At 55.7% G+C, this 24,146-nt stretch overlaps 1 protein-coding gene across 2 annotated transcripts in view; it reads left to right on the plus strand.

Annotated features, from left to right (window-relative positions):
* The window catches only part of SFSWAP (splicing factor SWAP), a 68,871-nt gene that overhangs the window by 33,601 nt on the left and 11,124 nt on the right, over positions 1 to 24,146 (plus strand). For both annotated transcript variants that reach the window (XM_059138637.1, XM_059138638.1), the window contains exons 11-15: positions 456 to 624; positions 7,141 to 7,371; positions 8,394 to 8,584; positions 16,485 to 16,750; positions 23,038 to 23,163. In XM_059138637.1, coding sequence (XP_058994620.1) covers positions 456 to 624; positions 7,141 to 7,371; positions 8,394 to 8,584; positions 16,485 to 16,750; positions 23,038 to 23,163 — 983 coding nt within the window. The remainder of the gene's footprint in view (positions 1 to 455; positions 625 to 7,140; positions 7,372 to 8,393; positions 8,585 to 16,484; positions 16,751 to 23,037; positions 23,164 to 24,146) is intronic.

Genomic DNA, 24,146 nt, shown 5'->3' on the forward strand with positions numbered 1-24,146 from the left:
ACCCTGAGGCCCGCTGGATGCCGCTCCCCCGTCCTTGTGTGCTCTCTCCTGCTCTGCTCCTCCAGTTCCATGGGCGCCCTGACGTTTTGCTCAGACCTGTTTGGGTAGCTGATGTAGGCCTTGCTTCTTGTCAGTGGCTTTCTTCAGGCTTTTCTCTGTAATTGCTCCGACTGAGCAAAACGACTCGTGTGCAGCGGACGTGCACCGCCTGGGGTCGAAAGCCTTCTCGGACACCTGTCTCCAAGGAAGAGGCAGTGCGCCTTGGCCCCCAGCACGGCATTAGAGCTTTGAGAGGCAGTCCATCCTTCCGCAGGGAAAACCTCCTTGCGCTCCCCTCTGTGTTGTTTTGTAGCAGAAGGTGGCAAGTCTGAGTTTCAGAATGGAGTCTTGTCTGTCTGTCTGACCAACCCCGGGCGTCTCTCACGGCGCCGTTGATTGCCACGTTTCATCTCTAGGCTGCGTCCGCAACGGAAGAGGCTCCTGCGGAATCTGCTCCTGAGAAGCCGAGCGACGGCGGGGAGGAGGGTGTGTGTGAGGACTCGGCCGACGCAGGAAGAGGCGGCCCCCCGGGGAAGAAGGAGGCGTCGTCCAGTAAGACGGTGGCGGATGGGAAGCTGGTCAAAGGTAGGTCGCTGCCAGTCCCGCCCTCCAGACGAGAGGTCGTGGCAGGGGCCAGGGGTGGGGGTGAGGGGGTCGCCACTCCTGGGAGGTCGGTGTCGTAGATCGCCTGCCTCGCAGTACTTTCCCCGGCTGGGGCGTGGGGCCGTGTGGATAGGGGCTCAGCCGAGGCGTAGCTTTGTCCTCGTTCTGTTCTGGCAAGTTTAATGGAAAGGTTCAGCATAGTTCCCGGATGTTTGGCCCCTGTTCGGACTCCCGCAGCCACACTCATGTGCGGACTCTGGTACCAGTGCGTTTAGTTGATTCTGGGTCCTGAGGCCGATCCCAGGCACCCTCCGCTACCTCCGCTTCAGCGGCTCTTATAGTCTCAGCAGGAGTTTTCCACCTGCTCGGACAGACGAGCACAGAAGGAGCCAGTGCACTAGGACGGGGTTGCAGAAGCCGCGCACGTGCACCAGCAGGCGGCTCAGTTTGGGTCGAACGTAGGATGCTGCAGTGAGTCCCACCTGGCTGGGACGAGAGAGGCTGCAGAGTACCAGGCACCCCAGGGCAGGGCCGCGGTCCCCGCCAGGCAGGCGCACACAGGAGGCGAGGTCGGAGTGGAGGGTGGGTCCTGGGGGAGCGGCTTGCGCAGCAGCCACAGCCAGCTCGTGGGGACCCGGGACTTGTGTCGTCTCAAGTGCTGCGTCAGAGGAGTGAGTGCAAGTGGGTGACGGTGGGTACCCCGGGGGGGGGGGGGATCACCTGGATGCCGATGGGGCTGGGGCCGGCTACAGAGTGTAGGAGAAGGTGGGGTTGGGGGAGGGGCGAGCTGCGGGGGCAGAGGGTCGCAGGACTGCAGGAAGGCTGGTGCTTTGCCTCCGGCTGCCGTGTTGGGTGGGGGGCGGGGGTGATCTGGAGTAGCCAGCCCGGACGGACGGCTGACCGGGGAAACTCAGCGTATCTGAGCCTCTCCTCGCACGAGTTTGCTAAGCACACGTGTTGAGTTGCTCACCCTTGCCAGCCACCTGCAGACTCTCGCTGAGATCACAAAGGAACGTAACAGAGAATAAAATCAGTCTTGCCTCAGAAGTGCGGGAAGGTATTCACTGGTCAGTGTACCTGGAATTTACTTCACAGAGAAGAGAAGAACACCTTGGGACTCCGTGGTGGTGACCCCCAGGCTGTCGCAGCCTCTGCCAGCCAGAGAGGCGGTGGGTGGGAGGCCAGAGCAGCGGGGAACGCGGTGGCAGGCGGCTTGCCCCTCAGCCACGGCTGCCCCCACACCACCACGAGCACACGGCCCGTGCCTGGGACAGTGCGGCTTGGAGCCGCAGAGCCCACGGGTGCCAGGGAGGCAGCGGGACTGAGCACCAGGGCCTGGCGCCGCCGGTAGCCTCACACCTGTGGGAACGGCCAGGAGACAGCCTCCGGATGGTACAATGTGATGAAAGCCTCAGGAGCACAGTGGATGCAAAGACGGGCTGAAGATGTTCTCAGATTTACAGGGGAGGAGACGGAGGTGGCAGAGAAGAATCTGGAGGAAGAAAGGGGCAGGTTGTCCCCAGGCAGAGAAAAGGACGATTGGCCCGTCACACCCACGTCTGCTGCAAGGAGAGCCGATAAGGGGGTGTCTGGAATTCTGAACGGAAAGTCTTCCGGGTGCTCCTGAGCTCAGAGACTCTTAACAGATGCGTCAGCATTTCCGGAATAGTGAGTCAGAGTCAGTGCTGCTGATGAGAATGTTTCTTTTTCTTCTTCTTTTTTTTTAAGATACTTTTTTTTTTTTTTTTTTTAGATTTTAATTTTTTTTTATTTTTTATAAACATATATTTTTATCCCCAGGGGTACAGGTCTGTGAATCACCAGGTTTACACACTTCACAGCACTTTTTTAAGATACTTTTAAGTCCTCTTTACACCCAATGTGGGGCTTGAACTCAGGAGCCCCAGAGATCGAGTTGCACGCTCCACTAACTCAGCTGGCCGGGCATCCCCGATGAGAATATTTATCAAAAAAATATCAAATGCAGCAAAAATGTCAAACAAAAATTTACATAGCTTTGTATGCTTATGTTGGTAAAGAAAACCTGTGACAGCCATTCAGCTCAAACCTCGAAAAACTGGGTGGCTCAGTCAGCACACCGTCTGCCTTCTGCTCAGGTCATGATCTCAGGGTCCTTGGATTGAGCCCCACTTTGGGCTCCCTGCTCATGGGGGAGCCTGCCTCTCCTTCTGCCTCTGCCCTTCCCCCTCTTTGCGTGCTTGCTTTGACAAATAAATGAAGTCTTAACAAAACGAAAAAACAACCCAGAAGGAAAGCATTCAATGCATCTGAGGACCTCGGGGGTGGGGGGTGCAGCGCGAGTCAGCAGAGACCAGCGAGGATGTAGGGAAAGGCCGGTGAAGTGCGCCGTTTTGTCGGCGGGTACCCAGCAGGCAACGGTGAAGAAAAGCACATTTTCGAAGTGCACGTGAATCATACATGTAACCCTAAATTCGAATGAATTTGAAAATAACTGAAAACATGGTCTAGGAAAGTATTAATCACTGCTATCGTGTCGAGAAGAGGCAGGTGTGATGGACGCACGGTCTGGAAGAATTTCGGGGACGGCACCGGTCCACGATGTCCCAGAACACAGGCAGCTGGCAGGACCACATCAGGTCAGGTTTGCTCCCGCAAGAAAGAGGAGCCTGGCCTCCCAAGGAGTGGGAATGCAGGGCGGCCTGCGGCCAGGTGGGGCCTGGGAGCAGTCCATGGGTGCTGCCCTGGGTGGGAGCCCACGAGCCTGGCCACGGCAGCTGATCCCCGGTTGGTGTGTCCTGGGGTGTAGCTGGTGCGCTCCAGTGCGACTGACTGATGGCTGGAAGTCCGGTCCCCCGTTACAGAAAGCAAGTAAATATGACTGCTCCTCCACATCTCACAACAGTAGTTCCAGACAGATTATGTATTTAAATGTAAAAAAATAATCATGAAGGGGGGGCGCCTGGTTGGCGCAGTTGCCAACTTGGTTTTGGCTCAGGTCATGATCTCACGGGTCAGGGGCTGTGCTGTGGGCACAGTCTGCTTGTCCCTCTGCCTCTGTTCCTCCCACTGCTCCTGCACACACTGTCTCTCTCTAATATAAAATACTTTTAAAAATAGAAACACGAAGATAGAAGAAAATAACGTCAGTTTCTTTTTCATAATCTAAGAATTAAATAGACTTTCTAGAAATTGAAGCCATAAATCCTAAGGAAGGTAAGGAGGTCTGATGGGGGCAGGACCTGAAAGAAATTAAATGACAAATGTCAAAATGTTGGTGACGGTTCACATGGCCGGAGAAGGGGCATTGTGCACACTGTGGGAAGAGCTCAGTGACCAGTGAGGAAAGACAGCGTGGCAAAGAAGTAGTAGACCAAGGACTTGGCAGATCGCTCACCAAAGAAGAGAAAATGATGGTCAGGAGATACATTTTTAAATTTTTAAAGTGTATCTGCATTAACAAGATGCTGCCTTTTGCCTCTCAAATCAGTCAAGTTATGCATAACGCTCCGAGAGGGAGAGGCTCAGGGCAGCAGGAGCCCTCACTGTCTTTGCAAGCGCACATGGGCGCAGCTCCTAGTACAGCCACGTGCTCACGCCTGACACCTGTGGCTGGGCCGGTGCCCCAACCGAGTGCTCCCTGCGGGGCTCGTGGGCTCGTAGAGGTAAACCCTCAGACGTAGTCGTGGGAAACTGTGAAATACATTGGAACGTCCAGACCAAGAAATGAAACTCCGGTTTTTAAAAAGGATCTCTGCTGCCACGGGAACATGGCACAGTGTGGCTCCCCGAGTGGAGTGGGCTGCAACGCTCGAGTGTGGCCCCAGGCACGCCTGCGTGTCTGTGCCACGGCTGATCTTTCGTTTTGTCCATCTGTGGTGTCAGTTTTCCGAAGAGAACGCAGTCCATTCGAAGGCTGACATTCATAACGAGGCTTGGCCCCTCACCTGCGGCGGCGCGCCTGTGCAGGATGAAGGCGTGGGGACTGTGTGTGCCACACACGCACTGACCGAGCTCCCCGGCCCGGCTCCCAGCCGCCTTGGCCCCACGCCCTGCAGCCCAGGGTGAGCGGGCTGTGGATACACGATGCGAAACCCGAAGAGTTGTGGAAGAGAGAGGCCAGGCGGGCGTCTGTGAGCTGGGGCTGGAGGAGGAAACAGCAGCCCCGCGGAGGTGGGGGAAGGGAGGCTGTGCCAGTGGAGGCAGGGCCAGAGCTGCTGCATCCTTGCAGGAGGGGGAGCCGGGCCAGGTTCCCTACGTGAAGGAAGGGTTTCCGGTCCCCTGCTCCCTGGCTCAGCTCCCTGGGAAAGTTACTTGGCCTTTGTAGCCTCGGTTCCCCACCTATAAGCAGGAAGCCCAGCAGTATCCCGGACGGGGCTGCACTTTTGTGAGGTGAGGCCCGGGGTTGGCCCTTGTGCCGTTGCGGACTTGCTTCAGCATCTGCGCCAGTAACTGGGCTTCTGGCCTTGCGTTTCACACGCATACGTGCCGGGGTCCGTACACGTTAGCATAGGAAGTGTTCCAGAAGCGGGTATTTTAAAATACGGCGTTTGTTGAGGGCTGGTTTATTCAGTCTGGAGGAAGAGATGTTTTGAGAATCGTTAAAGTTATCTTGGAATGTGCTGCTGTAGCCCCAAGTCCGTGAGGAATTTTGATTGACATTTAAGTGACTATTTTGCCTTTTAAGGTCTCTTGGCTGTATGTTGTTAAGGAGATCGTATTACTATAGGTGGTAAAGAGTAATATTAAGCTTGTTTTCTCACAGAAAATGTCAGGGTGTATAGATGCAGCGTGCCATGATGAGTGCAGCACCCCAGTCTCCCCGCTGCCTTCGCGAGTCCCCGACATCGTAGCCTGTCACCCATAGATGATTTAGTGTGTCTGCGGAAGAGGGGACTGTGTAACAGTCCTGCGGTTAATGTGGGCTCCCCTAACGAACCTTTGTCTTCGTGGCCCCTGTGCAGGGTGTGTTGTGCATGGGTACAGGCAGTGTGCTGCGGATTTTCCGGGGTATTCACCAGCTGTGCCTTTCGCAGCACGTGGCATGTGACTGTGCTGTAGCCCGAGGCAGTTGTGGACAAGACGTGGTTATGTGGCAGACCTAGGGTGCTTATGTGCTGCAAAGCTTCCGCGGTGTAGAGCCGCAGAGTGCGGATGGTGGGGCCCTCGGGGGCCAGCTGGGCCCCCTCCCTGCCGACCCACAGACACAGCCCTTCCGGAGCCTGCCAGGTTTCATAATGGAAAGTTTCAGGTGCGTCCAGAAGATGAGCGTACCTTCCCGGATGCGCTTCCTGCATTCTCCGAGTCCGCGGTGTGTGCTGCACTTTCAAGTTTGCCTTTGCAGGGGCGCCTGGGTGGCTCAGTGGGTTAAGCCTCTGCCTTCAGCTCAGGTCATGATCTCAGGGTCCTGGGATCGAGTCCCGCATCGGGCTCTCTGCTCAGCGGGGAGCCTGCTTCCTCCTCTCTCTCCACCTGCCTGTCTGCCTACTTGTGATCTCTGTCGAATGACTAAATAAATCTTTTTTTTTTTTTTTTAATTTCCCTTTGCTGTGGTTTACTTGAATGTCTTTCATTAGGTAATGATTCATGGGGTGTTTTTGTTTGTTTGTTTTTAAAGATTTACTTATTTACTTGACAGTCAGAGATCACAAGCAGGCAGAGAGGCAGGCAGAGAGAGGAGGAAGCAGGCTCCCTGCTGAGCAGAGAGCCCGATGCGGGACTCGATCCCAGGACCCTGAGATCATGACCTGAGCTGAAGGCAGAGGCTTTGAGCCACCCAGGCACCCCTGATTCATGGTTTTTAAGAGTGAAGTAGCGCAGTACAGTCAGGCAGGTGTCGTTGAAAACCCCCTTCACCGTAGTGTCCGAAGGGGCCAGGCACCGCGAGGGAGTGCTGCGTGGATGGGGACAGGGAAGATTATTTCCTTTCGGGCCTTTGTGTTTCTCTTAGTAAAATTTGTAGATATTCTTGGGGAGAACATGGCACCACCTCACATTTTGTGGCGGCCGTAGAGTAGTCAGACATCACGTCTTACACGAAGCAGGGGTGTGTTAAAGTGTTTGCTGAATGAGGCAACTGGGCCCAGTAACTTTTGCTTTGTAACAAGAGGCTACCTTATAGAGTGGGGTTTTTTAGAAGTACCTTTCCTTAGTCGAGTCGCATCATGTGCCTATTTGTCCTACACAGAGTCAGCCTTATGCTGAGTCTGGGAAGGGAAGGAGAACCCTGAGAGCGACTGACCCTTTATAGATGCGGTGACTCTGACTCCCCTCGGTGCCTGCGTCCGAGCGCCCCGTGGGCCAGCCCAGCCCCCCGCATGCAGCGTGCATGTCAGCAGCCCTCTCTGACCATGCAGGCGCTGCCTGCAGCCCTGGAACCTCCCTCCATGTAAGAAGTGGCTCCGCTCGGGACGCTACCCCGCTGGCCGATGCGCTTGTGGATGGTGGGGCCCCTGCGGGTTTCTGCTCTGTGCTTCCAGATACCTAAAAGTCTATCACCGTTTTCACTTTTCTCAATAGCTTCATTTGCTCCGATAAGCTTTGCAATCAAGGCCAAAGAAAATGATCTCCTTCCCTTGGAAAAAAATCGTGTTAAGCTAGATGATGACAGTGATGACGATGAAGAAGGCCAAGAAGGCCAGGAAAGTTCCAGTAGTGCCACGAACACGAACCCGGCAGTTACCCCACCCTGTGTAGTGGTTGAGGAGAAGCGGCCCCAGCTGACCCAGGAGGAGCTAGAAGCGAAGCAAGGTTTGTCCATATGTTTTCAACTTCTTGAAGGAAAAAGTACGTAAACACAAGCTTAACCCGCTCAGCCTGCAGGACAGAGACTGCCAGCCGGGACCTCCAGCCTTCAGACCCCAGAACCGCGGGGGTCTGGTGGGGGTGTTGTACACGAGGAAAGTTCTTGGTTAGAGCATTGAGCACTGCTCTTCACTAAGCGGCAGACACAGCGCTCCCACAGCGTGTTTCCAGAGTCTGCCCAGAGTGCTTTCGTGTGGGCAGGAGGCCTGTGCGCTCTGACCACAGCCCTGGGCCGAACACTCGACCTGTGCTCCCTGCTCGGACCCTGTACCAGACAAGGAGATGCCCTGCCGTGGGCCCATCCAACCCTTCAAGGTGACACGGGCCCCAGCCAGGCCACCAGCTGCTCCGGCACCACCAGTGGCATTGGTGCGGGTGTCCCCCTGCCTCCCACCCGCCCCCAGAACACACCGTGCTCTGCACTCACATAGTTAACGCCGACGTCAGCTTCTGGCTCTGCTCCCCGGGGTGTACGCTGCGCTTTCTATACGCGCGCGCACAGGTGAAGCCACATTCGTAGGAGGATGCCTCGCTCAGACCTGGCCTGTGCAAGTCCCTGTCCCTTGGCAGGCTCGGCTCTGTGCGTGTGCATCTGATTTCGCACCAACTGCCATAAACCGAGCCGTGTGTTGGGAGTAAACCTTGTAACGCGGCATCCCTGGCCGGGGTGAGTGGCATTCTGAGGTTTCCCTGATCCCCGCTGTCCCTGCTGTGCGGTCCCATCAACTTTGTGGCTTTGATTCTGAAGGTGAAACGTTAGAAATACTAATAATAAGCATTTTGAACTAAGTCTCTCAAAATTCAATTTGCTTGATTCATCTGTCTAGAAATTTGGGTTATGTTAATCTTTTAGAAAACTGCATTGTATTTCATGACCCTTTCACTGCCTGTGAAAATCAGAATAGCCAGATGTTTGTAAAAGACCACGTGTTGTGAACATTTGCTTTCTTCTGTGTTTATTCCTTAAGCAAAGCAAAAGCTGGAGGACCGACTCGCGGCCGCGGCCAGAGAGAAGCTGGCCCAGGCATCTAAGGAGTCGAAGGAGAAGCAGCTTCAAGCAGAACGTAAAAGGAAAGCAGCTTTATTTTTACAGACCTTAAAAAATCCTCTGCCAGAAGCAGAAGTCGGAAAAGTTGAGGAAAATCCTTTCAGTGTGGAGGTGAGTTGAAGTTCACATCAGCATTCCGGACAGAAGTGGGTGAGTGTTGGCCTCCTGCCTCGGGGGGCCCAGAGCTTGTGGCCGAAGTTCCCACCAGAACCCCCACGGCAGGTGCCAGGCACGGTCACAGAGACTCGGGCCTCTCTCCCCAGCTGGGAACCTTTGCTCTCGTGAGCACATGAGGCCACCGGGGGCTTCCCTGAGAGGGACGTGCGTCTGCCTGGGGACACACTTGGCTGGAACAGTGACTGCTCGGGTTCATGTCAACATCAGCACTTGAATTCGAAAGCGAACTCAGATGTCACGGCCATGACCGGCCCTCCATGCTTTCTCCACCCCATCCCACCCCGGGCTCCGGCCTGCTCTTCCCATGGTCCCCAGCCTGTCTTGGAGAGGCCTTTCCCGGTGACAGAGAAGGTGCCCTGTGCTCTTGATCACCCGGACATCTCTGAGAGTCCAGGGCCATGACTCCAGATGGATTTTGGCCACATGTAACCGCTGGGTATATTTGTTTTCCGAGGAAAGCCTTACGGTGAGTTCCTGGCTCCTGCCTCCTGCTGCTGGCCAAGCCCGCTGTCTCTGTCAGGAGTCATTCTGGGGCTCGATCAGGGAGGGACAGAGGCCGACATGCCTCTGCTGGGACGGTTGCAGCTCGCAGGGGCCGGGGAGCTGGAACTCTCCCGGCGGGGGGCTCGGAGCGGGCTGTGCGCACGTCCTGTGGTCCCTGCCGTGTGAGTGCGGAGTAGATGGCGTAGTCTGTGGACATCTGCATGTGGGGCTGTTGAAGCCGATTTTGTCACGTGGTCATAGCTGTGCTTCCTGACAGCGCTGTGCTTGAGTGAAAACTTGGTCACAGCCAGAATTGCTCCGCATCAGTGTGCCCTGTTCCCCAGTCTGCCTTGTGGCCTCACCCCGGCAGCAGAATTCCTCCCTATAGACGCGAGAAAGGCTTCAACTCAGGGTTTTTTCCTGTTTACCCATGCACGGCGAGTCCCACCTTTCTTGTTTTCGAGCGTGTGTTCTGAATCGTAATACGTGGAAATGAGTGTTGATGGTTCTTGTTTAAATCACTGGGTCATTCCCCTTGCAGACCTAGTGGGAGAGATTGTAGCTCCCACGCTGTTTCAACAAAAATGTAACAGTAGTAGCAGATGGTAATAAACGTCTTTAATTGCTTTGAAACAAAAATAATTATGTTGGCAGTTGTCATAAGTGAGATTCAACGGGAAAGTGTAGCCGGAAGCAGCTTCTGGAGATGGGTCAGCCTGCCTTCGTGGGCTGCGATGTGCACACGTCACTCGCCGCTGCTGGCACAGCGGTCCCCTACCGGCCCGGGTACGGCCCTCTGGCGTGCGGCCCCCAGGTCTGTGTGAGCCGCCGTGCGCAGGGCAGCTGGGGATGTCCTCTGAGGGTTTGGCTCGAGACCCCGCAGGACTTTACGGCAGCTCATCTGCTCCGACTTCCACCAAGCACCCCGTGCACGTGACACAGACCGTCCGCGTGCAAGGGCAAGGCACTGAGGAGAGCACACGCTTCCTTCCCGTGTGTTCCTGTTTCGTGATTCGCAGGGAAGCGCTAGTTCTTACTCACTGCAGTTGTTATTGTGTAAAATTCCCGTACCTACAACTGGTCATCTTAATCCTTTCCGAGCACGCCATTCAGCAGCACTGAGTACACTTCTGTCGCATGCCGCTGTCCCCACCCTCCACAGTCGGGACCCTGGAACAGTCCCGAAGGAGACTGCCCCGTGCACCGCTGGCTGGGGGCCACTGGCGCCCATGCCTTCCATCTCCATCAGCCTGGCTGCCCTTGGGGCCTCATGGAGGTGGGGTATTGGTGCTTCCGGGACCAGCTTGGGTCACCTGTCATGATGTCGGTTTTTAAGCTGAATCATAACCCATTTTACGTGAATGCTGTGTTTTAGTGCTTATGTATTCTCAAGGGAGAACAATCTGTTTCTACATGTAGATTTAAATGTCACAGTCCGGAGGGCCCTGGTGGCTCAGTCGTTAAGCCTCTGCCTTCGGTTCAGGTCATGATCCCAGGGTCCTAGGATCGAGCCCCGCATCAGGCTCCCTGCTCAGTGGGAGTCTGCTGCTCTCTCTGCCGACCTCCTGCTTCTGTTCCTCCCTCGCTGTGTTTCTCTTTCTGTCTCTGTTAAATAAATTAATAACGAGGGCGCCTGGGTGGCTCAGTGGGGTAAGCCTCTGCCTTCGGCTCAGGTCATGATCTCAGGGTCCTGGGATCGAGCCCCACATCGGGCTCTCTGCTCAGCAGGAGCCTGCTTCCTCCTCTCTCTCTCTCTGCCTGCCTCTTTGCCTACTTGTGCTCTCTCTCTGTCAAATAAATAAAATCTGTTTTTTAAAATTAATTAATAAATAACGATTTTTAAAAGTTTAAATAAATAAATGTCTCAGTCCTAGGACCGCACCCTGTGCGTTACTGTGCGTGCCAGGCTTTTCACCCCGCAGAGCTCTTCTTTGTGTCCATCGGGCTTGTGCTTGTGCGTGTTTATCGGGTGAGCGCCTGCTGCCAGCCCATAAGTTGCCCCAGCCTTGGGCGGATGTGCAGCTGGCCCGGTCTTAGCACTGTGACCGTGCTCCCGTGTCCTGCACACTCACTCCAGTGAGTGGAGCCACAGCATGGGCCCCTGACCTTGGAAATGGCTCCTAAATCTCAGGCACTACTAAGTGAGCCCCTGACACGATTGTGGCGGGTTTTGTCTCTCTCCGGGGGCTGTGAAAATACCCAAGTGGGTACTGGCTGTCCGTGGGCTCTGGCGGCTGTTGGTCTTGACCGGTGAAAAGATGGCATCTGTTCCATTAGTTCATATACGTTAGCTGTCCTGACACGAGTGACTTCCTAGGGGCTCCTGGTGTCCTGGCCCCTGCCGCCCGAGGGCCACCTCCATAGCCTGTCCACGTGTTCTCCTGGCTGCCAACCTCTCGCTGGGGATGGCTTTTCATCAGTTTCCCTGATGGTTTTCCTCTTTGTCCGCCGTGGCCTGGCTGCCTTGGAATTTCGTTTCAAGAGCGTACAGCTAGACACGGTGCGTGTCGCCAGGTCCCTCACCTTCCCACTCACTGTAGAGGCCTCCTGGAGTACATGCCCGCTCCATCCCCCCGCTGACCTGCACGTCAGAAGGGGGGGTCTTCTGTGACCGGGTACAATCTCACGTTGTAGAGCAGGATTATCGCCGCGGGCAGGTGAGGCAGTATGTTGTGGAGCAGTCTGTAAGGCACAGAAAAGCACATACGCGAGTCCTTGGAAATTCACGGACGTGGCTCATTGTGGGGTGTGCGCTTGGTTCAGAATGCAGAGAAACCAGTGACCCTAAATCTGAGCTCCTTTGCATTGTCACGTGATCATTTGTGCGGTAACAGCCCGTTTCAGGACACCTTCAGATGCTAGCAGTTTGTTCAAGGTAATGGTCCTGCCAAGTTTGTGGGGCCGGCAAGCGATTGCAGGGACGCGAGACTAAAAACCAGCCTCTGTTGGTTGAGCCTCTGTTGTATTCAAGGCGCCAGCGCACCTCGGAAGATGAATGGGGAGCCTGTTTCTTACCCGGTGACGGCACAGTCGCATCTGTCCCCCAGGGTGGTCCTGCAGGGCAGCTGAGCAGATGAGTGTGTGGATGTGCCTGGGCCTCTGGGAGGCGGAGATGGCGTCTAGGCCGGGCTTGAGGAGCCTTGGTCCTGTGAGAGGTGACCCCATAGGGAGGGCCGTCTGGGGCCAGGGATGCGCAGGGGCGGGAGGTGGGTGCAGCAGCCATCAGCACCGCCCTGGGGTCTGCAGGAGCAGGTGCGGGCAGGGTGACCTGCTCGGCCACTGTCTGCCAGAATCAGAGGGACGCGGACGAGGGAGAGCGCTTCCACAGGAGGAGTGTGCGCTGGCCGCTGTGTCGGCGGGAGCCTTGTGCGGGCCCGTGAGTGACCGGGTGACCAGCGGCGCCCACGCAGCAGAACACTCAGAGAACAGCGTGGGCGCTCAGCTCCGCTGTTGGATTGCGTGGGAGGGGCCGCGCGGGACATGTGACTGGCGGGAAGGAAATGGAGATTCAGACGTGGTTTACTTTTTTTTTTTTTTTTTTTAAGATTTTATTTATCTGGCAGAGAGCGCACGCATGAGCTGGAGGAGCGGCAGGCAGAGCAAGGAGTAGACTCCCCCTGAGCAGGGGGCCTGAAGCGGGGCTCAATGCCAGGACCCCGGGATCATGACCTGAGCCGAAGGCAGGGGCTTCGCCGACAGCTGCCAGGCACCCCCAGACGGGCAGCTGCAGAGGACGTGTTTCAGTCTGCAGCGTCCGAGTCACCGTCGCACCTTGCGACCTGTGCGGGGTTCCCCCACTCTGACAGCTGACGTGGCCTCCCTTCCCAGGGGAGGTCATGTCTCCCAAGTACCTGCTCATCTGCTGGGCAGTTCCTTTCCCCGCGGCGGGACGTGATAGTTGTTGGGTTCGTGTCAGCGTGTTGGCAAGTTCTTCTTTGTGATCAGAGGACGGGCTAGTGTCATTTCCCAGTGTCCTAAACTGGGGGCACTAAGGTTTCCCAGAGTCCCTCCTTGAATTCTCCCAGTGCCGCTCAGACCTGCCCCTGCGCTCCCCTCCCGGCTTCCGGTTTGTGCTTCGCCCATTGTTGCTGGAATAGTGACCTTCCAGCCCAGGAAGGCAACTCTGCTCATTCGCTGTCTTCCCATCGGCCTGTCCTTGATTGTGGCGGCAGAGGGCTCGGCCAGGCGCCGTCGGAACCCAGAGTGGGGCGTGGGGAGCCGCGGGAGTCTGTCTTCCAGGCTGCTGGTACGTGCCATTCGAGCGGGCGAGGTGGTGGAGATTCTGGTTAAGGCAGAAACAGCATTTGTGTGCAGGGGTGTTTTCAAGGCGTGCACTGTCCTACATGGTAACCGCTAGCCGCCCAGAGTCATTAATTTATCAAGTTAAATTTGATAAAGATTAAATGGGGGTGCCTGGGTGGCCCAGTCACTGAAGCACCTACCTTCGGCTCAGGTCACTATCTGGGCCCCGTGCCGGTCTCCCCGCTCCGGAGGGGCCAGTGCTCCCTCTGCCCTGCCGCCCCCGACTCGCACTCCTCTCCAGCTCTCTTTCTCTCCGTCGCTTTCAAATAAGTGGATAAAACCTTTTTTAAAAATTAAGTCAAATTCTGGGGCGCCTGGGTGGCTCAGTGGGTTAAGCCTCTGCCTTTGGCTCAGGTCATGATCCCAGGGGCCTGGAATCGAGTCCCGCATCAGGCTCTGTGCTCAGTGGGGAGCCTGCTTCCTCCTCTCTCTCTCTCTCTGCCTGCCTCTCTGCCTACTTGTGATCTCTCTCTCTCTGTCAAATAAATAAAATCTTAAAAAAAGTAAAATTAAAAAAAATTAAGTGAAATTTAAAATCCAGGTCCCTAGCCACACTGGCCACACGTGGCCAATAGCTGACTGCCGTGCACGGGCCACGGCTTCCGTTGTTGCGGCCAAGCTCAGAGGATACGGCTGGCCAACTGTTGAGTCTGTCTTCTAGTGGTTTGAAAGTCCAGCTTGTTGCGCAGTCAGGCTCTGATGGCACAGGGTCAGGAACCGACCCCACTGCCCCCACGTGGCTCAACAAAACCGGTAGAGAGCGGCACTCGTGTTCTGAGGTGGGAGCATGGTACAGCCCCCTCAGAGATCAAGGATTCACCTCCAGGCACAGCGTCCCCTGGCCAGCTGCGTTCTCAGCCCTGACTCACCTCATCGCCCACTCGGACCTGAATCCTGGACAGCTGGACCGGACTCTTGTGCTTCTCCCTCCGCATGGCACAGTGACCGGGGAGTTGGGATGTTCTGGTCTGTCCCCTGCTCCGGTAGTGTGTGTGTCCTCTGGAATTCATGGATTGAGGGGGCAGGAAAGGCTGTTGCCCACACAGGCAGTTTGCTCATATAGGGGAGCAGATGTCTACTGCACTTGTCCAAACATTTTGCTTACATTTTCTGAAAGAGTTTTATGGCCCAAGTCGTTACTGTGCGTCCTCAAGAAACTTCCCTCGGTATCCCTTGAATTTCCCTGGCCTGTCTCGCTGTGTAGCAGGAATCCCTCCAGGGTAGCTGAGAGGCCAGTGATGCACACCTGTCCCTTAGCAAGTGATGGGACACCCCTAAGTGGCCTTCGGGTACCCTGCTCTTGTGTTTGCACAGCCAGAGCCTCTGGCCTGTGCCTGCCGCACCAGAAACACGTCCCCCCGCCCCTGCCGTCCTGTCGGTGTGGAACGGGCATGGCCCCAAAACCTCCAGGTGGCATGTCTCTGAGCTTGGTGCTGGCACCTGCTCGTGGGTAGGGGCGGGGTGGGGGGCACAGCCTGCGTGAGACTGTGATCAAGCCTGCCCTTCTCCTGTCCTGGCATGTCGACCGGGCTGTGGGCGGGTCTGGGCGTCTCTGCCTCCCGAGTGTGCAGGGCGGCACCGCTTCAGAAGCGACAGCTCAGGCCCCGGCAGCAGGTGGGGATGAGGCCGAGGGAGGGGTGTCGCTTCAGTTGGAAGCACTGTCCCCTTATCCAGTGGGCCTTGTCCACGTGGACCACAAGGACCCAAGGAGAGGACAGGAGCAGTTGCGGGATTCCGCGGGCCCTGCCCCGCAGACGCTCCCATCCCTCAGGCTCAGCACCCACCTCGGGCTGTCCCCAGAGCATCCCAGCTGGGTCCTTGGATGCCCCCGATGTTCAAATGCAGAGTGGCGGGGCGTCCCAGTCTGTGTGGTGTTCAGTTAGAGCGCATCAAGGACCTTTCTCGGGGACAGGGGCAGGCAGCACATGAGCTGGGGTTCAGGTTCAGGTTTGAGTCGGTTTGGGGTTTGTTCTGGTTTGTGTCTGTGAACTTGGATATTTTACACTATGATGCAGGCCATCAGTGGACGTAGGGTTACCACCTTATTTTTAAAGGCTGAGCACTGTTTCACTGTCCGGCTGCACCACATGGGACCAGTGCCCTCGAGGGCCATTTGCATGGTTTGCAGGTCGTGGTCGTTCCAAAGTGGTGTGGCATGGGACCTTGGGTGTGCAGCGTGCACACTTGGCTCTTCAGAAGGAATTGCTAGAACTGGCATTGCCCTGGATGAAGGTTGCAGCTGACGGGCTCCCTTGTCTTCATCCACCTGTGGACCTTCCCGCCGTGGGGCCTCGGGGTGCGTCACCTCCGTGTGTTCCGCATGGGTGCTGGGGTTTATGGTGAACAGTGTGTTGAGTGCAGGACCGCGCTGAATCAGCACGTGCCGACCAGCTTGTGCCCGTGGGGCTGCCTGTATGAGGACTGCCGTGAGAACCGTGTTTTCCCGCTAGTCCTGAGGCATGACTGTTGTATACATGCACCATGCACATGAGGTCGCGGCGTGATCATCGAGGTGTGTGTGACATGATGGCCACGAGGGTTTACTTAACATCCATCAACTCAGGCACAGGAAGGAAAGAAGGAAGATTTTTTTCTTTTGATAGAGTTCTTACAATCAAAGAGGAACCTCTTAGTTCAGGTCTTCCTTCAAAAATTACTTTCAGATTGGTTTAGAGATTCATAAAAGCCCGATGCTGGAGGTCTGAGAATCTCTCGGTCAGTGGAAGGTCGCGGTGATTTATGAAAGCACAAGCACGGCTCTCTGCCTGCCTCGGTGTCCTTGCTGCCACGTTCCCTTGATGAGGTCGAGTGCTGCCGGCTGGGCTGGTGAACGAGCAGAGGCTGGGGAAACTGTCGCGTATACTCCTGGCATCTGCCACTTCCCCGGAGACCAGGGCGATGTTTTAGAGCCATAGAAAAGGAGGTGCTCCCTTCTGAGAGGTGTTGGTGCGTTAAATGGTATGAGGCCCCAATGTTGAAATTTTACATGTGCGGTTTTGAAATGTCCTACTTTTCCTCTTAACATCCCAACGTTTACTTCTGTCCCCAGGAAGCCAGTTCTGTGCCCTGTCCGCTACTGGCCGGAGGCAGACCTCTGCCCACTTCAGACGTTAAGCCCCCGGAAGGGCCCTCCGGCAAAAGTAAGGACCCCCCGAGGGAAGAGGAGAAGGAGAGGAAGAAGAAAAAGCACAAAAAGCGGTCTCGCACGCGGTCGCGCTCCCCCAAGTACCACTCGTCCTCCAAATCCAGGCCCAGGTCCCACTCGAAAGCCAAGCACTGTCTCCCCAGTGCCTATCGGACGGCGCGCCGTTCCAGGTGGGTGTGCGGGGCGCCCGTGGCGCGGCACTGCCGCGGGTGCTGGGTCCTCCTTCCCCAGAGCGACCGGGCCAGCGGGGCGAGCACAGACCTCCTGATGGCTCACCTGCAGGTCCAGCTTGCAAACCCCAATGACATCTTTCCAGGTTGTCTGGGAGTTTGATTTCTAAAGCTACAGCCAGGTTTTTTAAGAACAGATCTATGTAAGTTTTAGCGGGCTTGTTCAGCATGTAAAACGCACAGGGTGGGGTGTCTCGTTCTGTCCGTGTGGCCTTTCCTGTGCTAATTGCCCGCATGCGCGCTGTGACGGGCTCGGCGCGGCTCCTGCCCGACGCCCACGCGGGCGGCACCTGTGTCTTCTCTCCATCCGTTCACCCTTCTGCCCGCCTACAAGAGGCGCCCGTAACCGCTGGGCGTGAGAGCAGATCACAGAAGGGCCACAGAATTCACTGCCCGGTGAGCAGTTTTGTCCGAAACAACTGCAGCAGGTTCACAACCTCTGTCTTTAAACCCTGCATCACGGCCTGTCGCTCGGCATCGAATGGAGTCCGCTGGCTTCCTCTCCGGCGCGGCGCGCGGCCTGCGGGGACCGCATCTGTCCTCTGCAGCTGACACGCATCCGCCTCCTTTCCTGGAAAGCGCGCGCCCGGCGCGTCCTGTCTCAGACGCACCCGCCTCTGGGTACGTCCGTTTCTAGCCACACCAGACCTCGAAGGCCTGACAAGTGTGGCAGCAGTGAAATCGGATTTTCCCCACGTAAACACGTTTGCTCCTCGGCTCTTGCAATTCTGGTCGTTCTTCAGAATTTCCATCTCGACACGCACAGCCACACACACCACGTGCACACCCAGACACACACCCACGCACCTTCCTGTTCTTTCATTCGACAAACAACTTTGCTGATAGAATTTCAATTTTTGGAAGCTCCCTGGAATTTGTAGGTAAATACCAAAATGTTTTAAAGTTTCTTTTTGAGAGAATTTCTTAAATGGTATTATGTAATGGACATAAGTCCCGTCAGCCCACAGCAGCCCTCTGAGTAGTAGCGCGCCCCTGAGCTCTCGTCTGGGGGACTGGCCGCTAGGAAACTCGTCCCGTCCGCAGCGCGAGCCGCGAGCTGTGCTCTGATCCCGAGTGTTCCGCGCGTAGAGCGCCAAGTGTAGCCCGTCCCCAGCTGTGGGGGCGGGGGCGGCCGCCAGCGTCTCCCCAGCTTGTTCTCATCACAGCTGCGGTGCTCGTCTGACTCTCAGAGTTGTGAGTTCTGTTTTACGTGCTTTTTAATTGACCATAATAGAGTAAGGCATTTTATATGTCATTTAATACTTTTTTTAAGGTTTTATTCATTTGAGAGAGAAAGAGCACACGAGAGGGAGCATGAGCAGGGGACGGGCAGAGGGAGAGGGAGAAGCAGGCCCCCCACTGAGCAGAGAGCCCGATGCGGGACTCAATCCCGGGACCCTGGGATCATGACCTGAGCCGAAGGTAGACACCTAACTGACTGAGCCACCCAGGGGCCCCTATTTTAATACTTTTTAAATAATTGTTTTTGGTTTTTATTTTTTGAGAGAGGGAAGGGAGGAGCAGAAGGAGAGGGAAAGAGAATCCCAAGCAGGCTCCACACCCAGTGCAGAGCCCAACACGGGGCTCCGTCTCGCAGCCCCCAGACCCTGTGACCTGAGCTGACTGAGCCACCCAGGCGCCCTGAATCATTGTTTTAGAAAAGATTCAGAGTTACATACTTTGATCTGAATATATTTTCTATTTTTCTGAATGTTCAATGCTGACAAGTGCAAGAAGCAAAATCCTAATTCTTAGTGTGCAACCTTGAGTTATAAGAAAAGAGTTAAAAATTTTCTGCTTTTGAGTTCTGCGTTGGCAGAGTGCCAGCTTCACCTTAATTTGACCTACAGTTAAAATTACCTGTCACCAGAGCTGATTTTTTCATGACTCAAGCTGTTCTAGTTGTGGTGGCCGAGTGTCTCCATGCTCCTTCCAGCTGACTGTGGGTACGTGGGCTCACTTCGTCCACTGGGGCAGCCGGACCCTCCGGCCTCTGGTTGGCAGTTCATGGGGTATCAGGGCAAAGTGCACTTCGTCATAAAATCAAAATCATATCATGACACAAAGCCCTCCAAGTGTTTGGTAATCTGTGATGTTTTGCCTTGAAAAATCAACGATGCTTTTTGAATCCAGACCCCGCCAAGCTCGGGGCTGCAGGAGAGACCAGCTGTCCGTCGGCCCCGGGGCCGCTCAGAGGAGATGAGACTCACGCCAGTCTCGGGGGGAGTCCTGCCCGGGCGCACGGCTGACAGCCTCACGTCTGCTTCATTTGGGAATGTGGCATGTGTCCCCGGGCAGTCACCCCTGCTCCCAGTCCAGGCTCTGCCGGCTCAGATGACCCCAGTGGGTTTACACTGCAGCAGATTTAAACCAGGAGACACTGGTGTTCTCAGTAATTGAATCTGGATGTGTGAAAAATACTTCAGATTTTAACCAAATCTTGAAGTTGCTAAAGACAATGTCATCGTTAACTGTCTTTTCAGATAGCGCTACCCTTTGCAGTAAGGGACCTGTCAGACTGTTCCTGGGCCTGACGCACGACTTGATTATTTTATTTTTTATAAACTTTTATTTTTTTTTAATGTATCTGACAGAGAGACCTCACCAGTAGACAGAGAGGCAGGCAGAGGGGGAGGGGAAGCAGGCTCCCTGCTGAGCAGAGAGCCCAATGTGGGGCTCGATCCCAGGACCCCAAGATCACAACCTGAGCCGAAGGCAGAGGCTCAACCCACTGAGCCACCCAGGTGCCCAGCAACTTGATTATTTCAGAAAGACTCCTGCTACAAGTGCTTTGTAAGGCATAGAAGGTTAGGGTTAGAGGCCCTTTCCCAGCCCCCGTGATCTCCGTGTGAAGATAGGTGGCGTTCGCATGCCTCCGGTCCGAGTACGCAGCTCGTTGAAGCTGTAGGTGGCCCTGGGTCTCCAGAGGCAGCCGAGCCATAGAGTAATCTTGAGCTTTAGACATCAGTATGTTGCTTCTTGGAAAGTAGAGCGATTACCGCATAGTGCTTAGTGTGTTTTAAATCAGCATTAATTGAAATGTACGATTTTTTTTCCTCCTCTTTTTTTTGTGAGGATTTATTTATTAGAAAGCACTTGCAGCTGTGGAGGGGCAGAGGGGAGGGAGCGAAACAGCAAGCTGCACGCCCGGCCAGAGCCCAACACGGGGCTCAGTCCCACGACCCTGAGACCAGGACTGGAGAGAAAATCAAGAGTCAGAGGCTCCACCGACCGAGGCACCCACGTGCCCCTCTCTGCTTTCTGCTTCTGTCTCACCGGGTTCTCTGCCGCAAATGGAACAAAGTAGTACTCAGGTCATTAGTGTATCGCCTAAAAATTGAGCTTTGTTAGTTAGGTGTTGTTAAAATCTTGTAAGACTCTAAAGCTTGAAATGAAGCTTACTTGAAGAACGCTAGAGAAGATCCCCTTCGGCCTTTGTTCCATCGGCTCGTCAGTCAGTATTTAAGGGGCGGCTGAATGGGGGCAGGTTCCGGGTAGAACTCTGTGCCCCCAGTATTGGGGGCAGCATCCACACAGTCCCCAGCTCCCTCCACACTTACGCTTGGGGACGAGCTAGGGATTAGAATGACGTTTTCTTTTCTTTTCTTTTTAAGATCTTTTTTTATTTATTTGACACAGAGAGAGATCGTAATTAGGCAGAGGCAAGCAGGGAAAGAGTGGGAGGCAGGCTTCCTGCTGAGCAGAGAGCCCTATGCGGGGCTCGATCCCAGGACACTGGGATCATGACCTGAGCCGAAGGCAGAGGCTTAACCATCTGAGCCACCCAGGTGCCCCTAGAAACACGTTTTCTAAGTCAGAGTTAATATTTGGAAACAGCTTACGCCAGCAAAATTGGGGTAATGGTGGTCGTTCATACAAGCTCCTCAGCTGCACAGGGTTCGCAGGAGGTGGCGCTCAGTGCTTAGCATGCGGGTGAGGGCCAGGGGTTCCCCGTTCTGTGGAGCCGACCCTAACCCAGCAGATGCCTGGGGGCTCTCTGCATCCGCAGCGATGCAGGGACAGCTGGCCCCTCGGGAGCTGCCTGGGCAGAGGGTGGAGTGTGGTTAGCTGTGGGAGCTCTGCTGCCCCATGGCCCGCCAGGAGCTGCTCCGGAGCGGTGGAGGCACTGGGGCGGGGGTGCTTTCAGTGGTTAAACGCAGAAGGAAAGAAGCTTTTTGCAAACAGCACTGTCATTCAGGTGAAGAGCCACGTTCCGCCACTATCTGAAAGACTGCTATTTATGAGCCGCAAGAAAAAGTGTCTGAGCCCCGTAGTGCGGGTTATTTACTTAGAAAACAGCTCCTGTTTCTGGCGTTGTTGTGATACCAGTATTAACGGCCTCATTAACAGAATTAAAACATCAGTGCTTCTTTCATTAACATAAAACCTAAGGGGGGCTCAAGGGGCTCAGTGGGTTAAAGCCTCTGCCTTCTGCTCAGGTCGTGGTCCCGGAGTCCTGGGATCGAGCCCCGCATCGGGCTTTGCTCGGTGGGGAGCCTGCTCCCTCCTCCCCTCTGCCTGCCTCTCTGCCCACTTGTGATCGCTGTCAAATAAATAAATAAAATCTAAAAATAAAGAAATAAAACCTAAGTATCATCTGACGAAGCTTACTGCCCTTGGTACTGAGCAGGCTACTTTCCCAGATAACTCCACATCTACTGGGGACAGCCACCTCCCCTCAGAGACCTGGAATGTTCACTGCAGAGTGGTATTGTTTGAGAGTTAGGAGTCCACAGGCACTAAAAACGAATGCACGTTTCCTGATTATCAAGTGTATCGTTCTCTGTGTGAGCATTCCACGGGTATAGAGGTCTGGTTACGCAGAGCTTTCTCTGGGGCTCTGGTCCCACCCCAGCTGGCACCCTGAATTCTCAGTGCAAAGTGTGTGCCTTCATGTTGCGGGCCCCGAAGCCCAGAGTGTGGCAGGGCCACTCGCCTAGTGGGAGCACCAACCACAGCAGCTGTCAGCAGCTCCTCTCCCTAACTCCTGGAGCTCTTTGGAGGGGAAACCCGGTAAAATGTCGAGGTGTCTGATGGACCTCACCCTCGTAGTTTGTAAATATTGGGAAAGACTGTCAACACCATTTTGTAAGCCAGAACACGGTGGTGCTGGTGATGGTTTACCTGGGGTTGTTCACGGCCGATCTTTCAGGAGTGACGCAGGGTTCTCTCTGGGACGCAGGAGCCGGGACCGTGTTGATAAGTTGATGTTTGGAACAACGGTGTGTGTTATTGGGGGGGGGGGGGTATAATTAAAATGATTTGGTGTGGAATCCTTTATGGCAAAATCAAACTGCTCTTTATATTATTTTTGAATGGGTTGTCATAGAAACAGAATGAAAAGAAATTGGTTTTTTTTGTCCAGATTTCTGCTTACTCTTTGTCTTCTTAAAACAGTAATTTCACTGAATGAACAAAAAAGGAGAATCCTAAACGTGTCATTACAGAACCCTCCTCGGAGGGCCTTGACCCCCGGTGTATTAGGGTCTGGAGTCCGTGCTCCGAGCACTGGTTGCCTTGAGTGGGCGAGGTCACTGCCCAGATAGAGCGAATGTCTCTCCAGGAACCTGAGAAGGAAGAATGAGATATTTTAAAGGACGGTTTTAATCCAAGGCATCTCCCAAACGTAAATTATCTTGAGAGGCGTGTGCTGGGAGTTGAACTGCTGTGGCCAGCTCAGCATTCACGCCGCGAGGCCATGCAGTGGGTGTGAACAAGAGAGGGTTCCAAGTAGCGGCTCTGGTTCGTTTGCTTCTTCCTGCTGCCAGTGTTCAAAACCAATAGAAACAGCTCGCCTGAATATCAGCGCTTTTCCTTGTGTCATTTGGATCGAGGGGTCTGTGAGCTGCAAATGGTTGAGGGCAGGAAATCGCAGAGGCAGAAGGAGCACGCGAAACCGCAGGCCTGAGTTGGCCATCAGTCACCCGGTCAGCCCTGGAATCCGGCAGCATTGGTGCTGCGGGCCGTTCGGACCAGCCTCGCGCGTGCCGTGCCCTGGTTATGTTGGGCGGCAGTGTGCTGAGTGTTGTGGGCTAGGAGCAGAGCTTGGACTCTGTTCTGTGTCAGTGGAGTGAGGCCGGGGAGGGGGCTGCTACTGTGCCCCCGAGAAGCACAGAGGCAGCACCTGTCAGGCATCTGCAGACCCAGATGAGGCCCATCACTGCCTCAGCATGGATGTGATCGCCTGCCGCTCACACGGACTAAAACTCCTCTGTTCCTCTGCCCAGGTCACGATCCCGGTCCCCTCGGAGAAGAGCACACTCTCCCGAGAGACGGAGGGAAGAAAGGAGTGTCCCCACTGCCTACCGGATGAGTAACAGTCCAGGCGTCAGCAGGAAGCGGACCCGGTCCAGGTAGGCGACTGAGTCCATAGACCAGTCTGTGCTGCCAGGAATGCAAACGTGTGTCCAGAGGGCTGGCACAAGCCAGGGAGACCTCCCTCGCAGACACTCAGCCCCTAGCAGCTCTTCTGTTCCTCCTGGAGCTGGCTGCAGAGGGAGCTTTGTGTCCCTGGGGTCGGGGTGGCATCGGGCAGTGCCCAGCACCAACCCCCAGGGTTTAGGTACCCTGCCGGACCCGCACACACAGATAAAAGGAGAGAAGTTTGAGTCCCAAGTGAGTCCCTGCCACTCCCGGGCTAGCAGGTGCTGTGGGCAGGACCACAGGGTCCTCCCGGGCTGAGAGCAGAGAGGGCTCCACCCTCCGCCCCCTTGACAGCTGTCACGGTTGCGGGATGCTAGAGAGACCAGCTGCCGCGTCCGCTACGGTAGGCCTCTCAGCTGGGACACCTGGCCCCCGGCCTCTGACTCTGGTCCGCCAGCGTCCCCAGCCCCTCCAGTGAGAGAGCACCACCATGTCACAGCACGGAAAGTCCCGGCTCCCCGCCCCTGTGACGGGACACGTCTGGGCCATGTGGGCCCGTCTGGGGCCTGCTGGCGCACCTGCCGAGCATGGTGATGGACGGGGCCGCCGCCGGATGTCTCCGTCTCGGCCGCGGGGCACCGCAGGGGCATCGTCTCGCATGGGGTCTGCCACCCCCGTTGTTCCTTGCTGCCTGAAGGGAGGAGCTCCCGTTTCTCGTGCCGTTGCATGGCAGCCCGCCCAGGCCCCGGCTCAGGAAGCTGGCGAGGAGCATCGCTCTCCCTGTGGCAGACCGGCCCAGAGGAGGCGGGGGCAGGGCGCTGTGCGCCTCTTTCCTCCGGTTTTGTGACTGCTTCCGCGTGTGAGTGGGGACACTTGGGGTTCCCAAGCCTCCCAGACGACACCCCTGAATGACAGGTGTCAGGGGCCCTGCCCTCCCCAAGTCCTGCCTGTCTGTGGAGGACACAGGTCGAGC

This window comes from Mustela lutreola, chromosome 11 (genome assembly GCF_030435805.1).
Source record: "Mustela lutreola isolate mMusLut2 chromosome 11, mMusLut2.pri, whole genome shotgun sequence".
In the NCBI taxonomy this organism is placed as follows: domain Eukaryota; kingdom Metazoa; phylum Chordata; class Mammalia; order Carnivora; family Mustelidae; genus Mustela; species Mustela lutreola.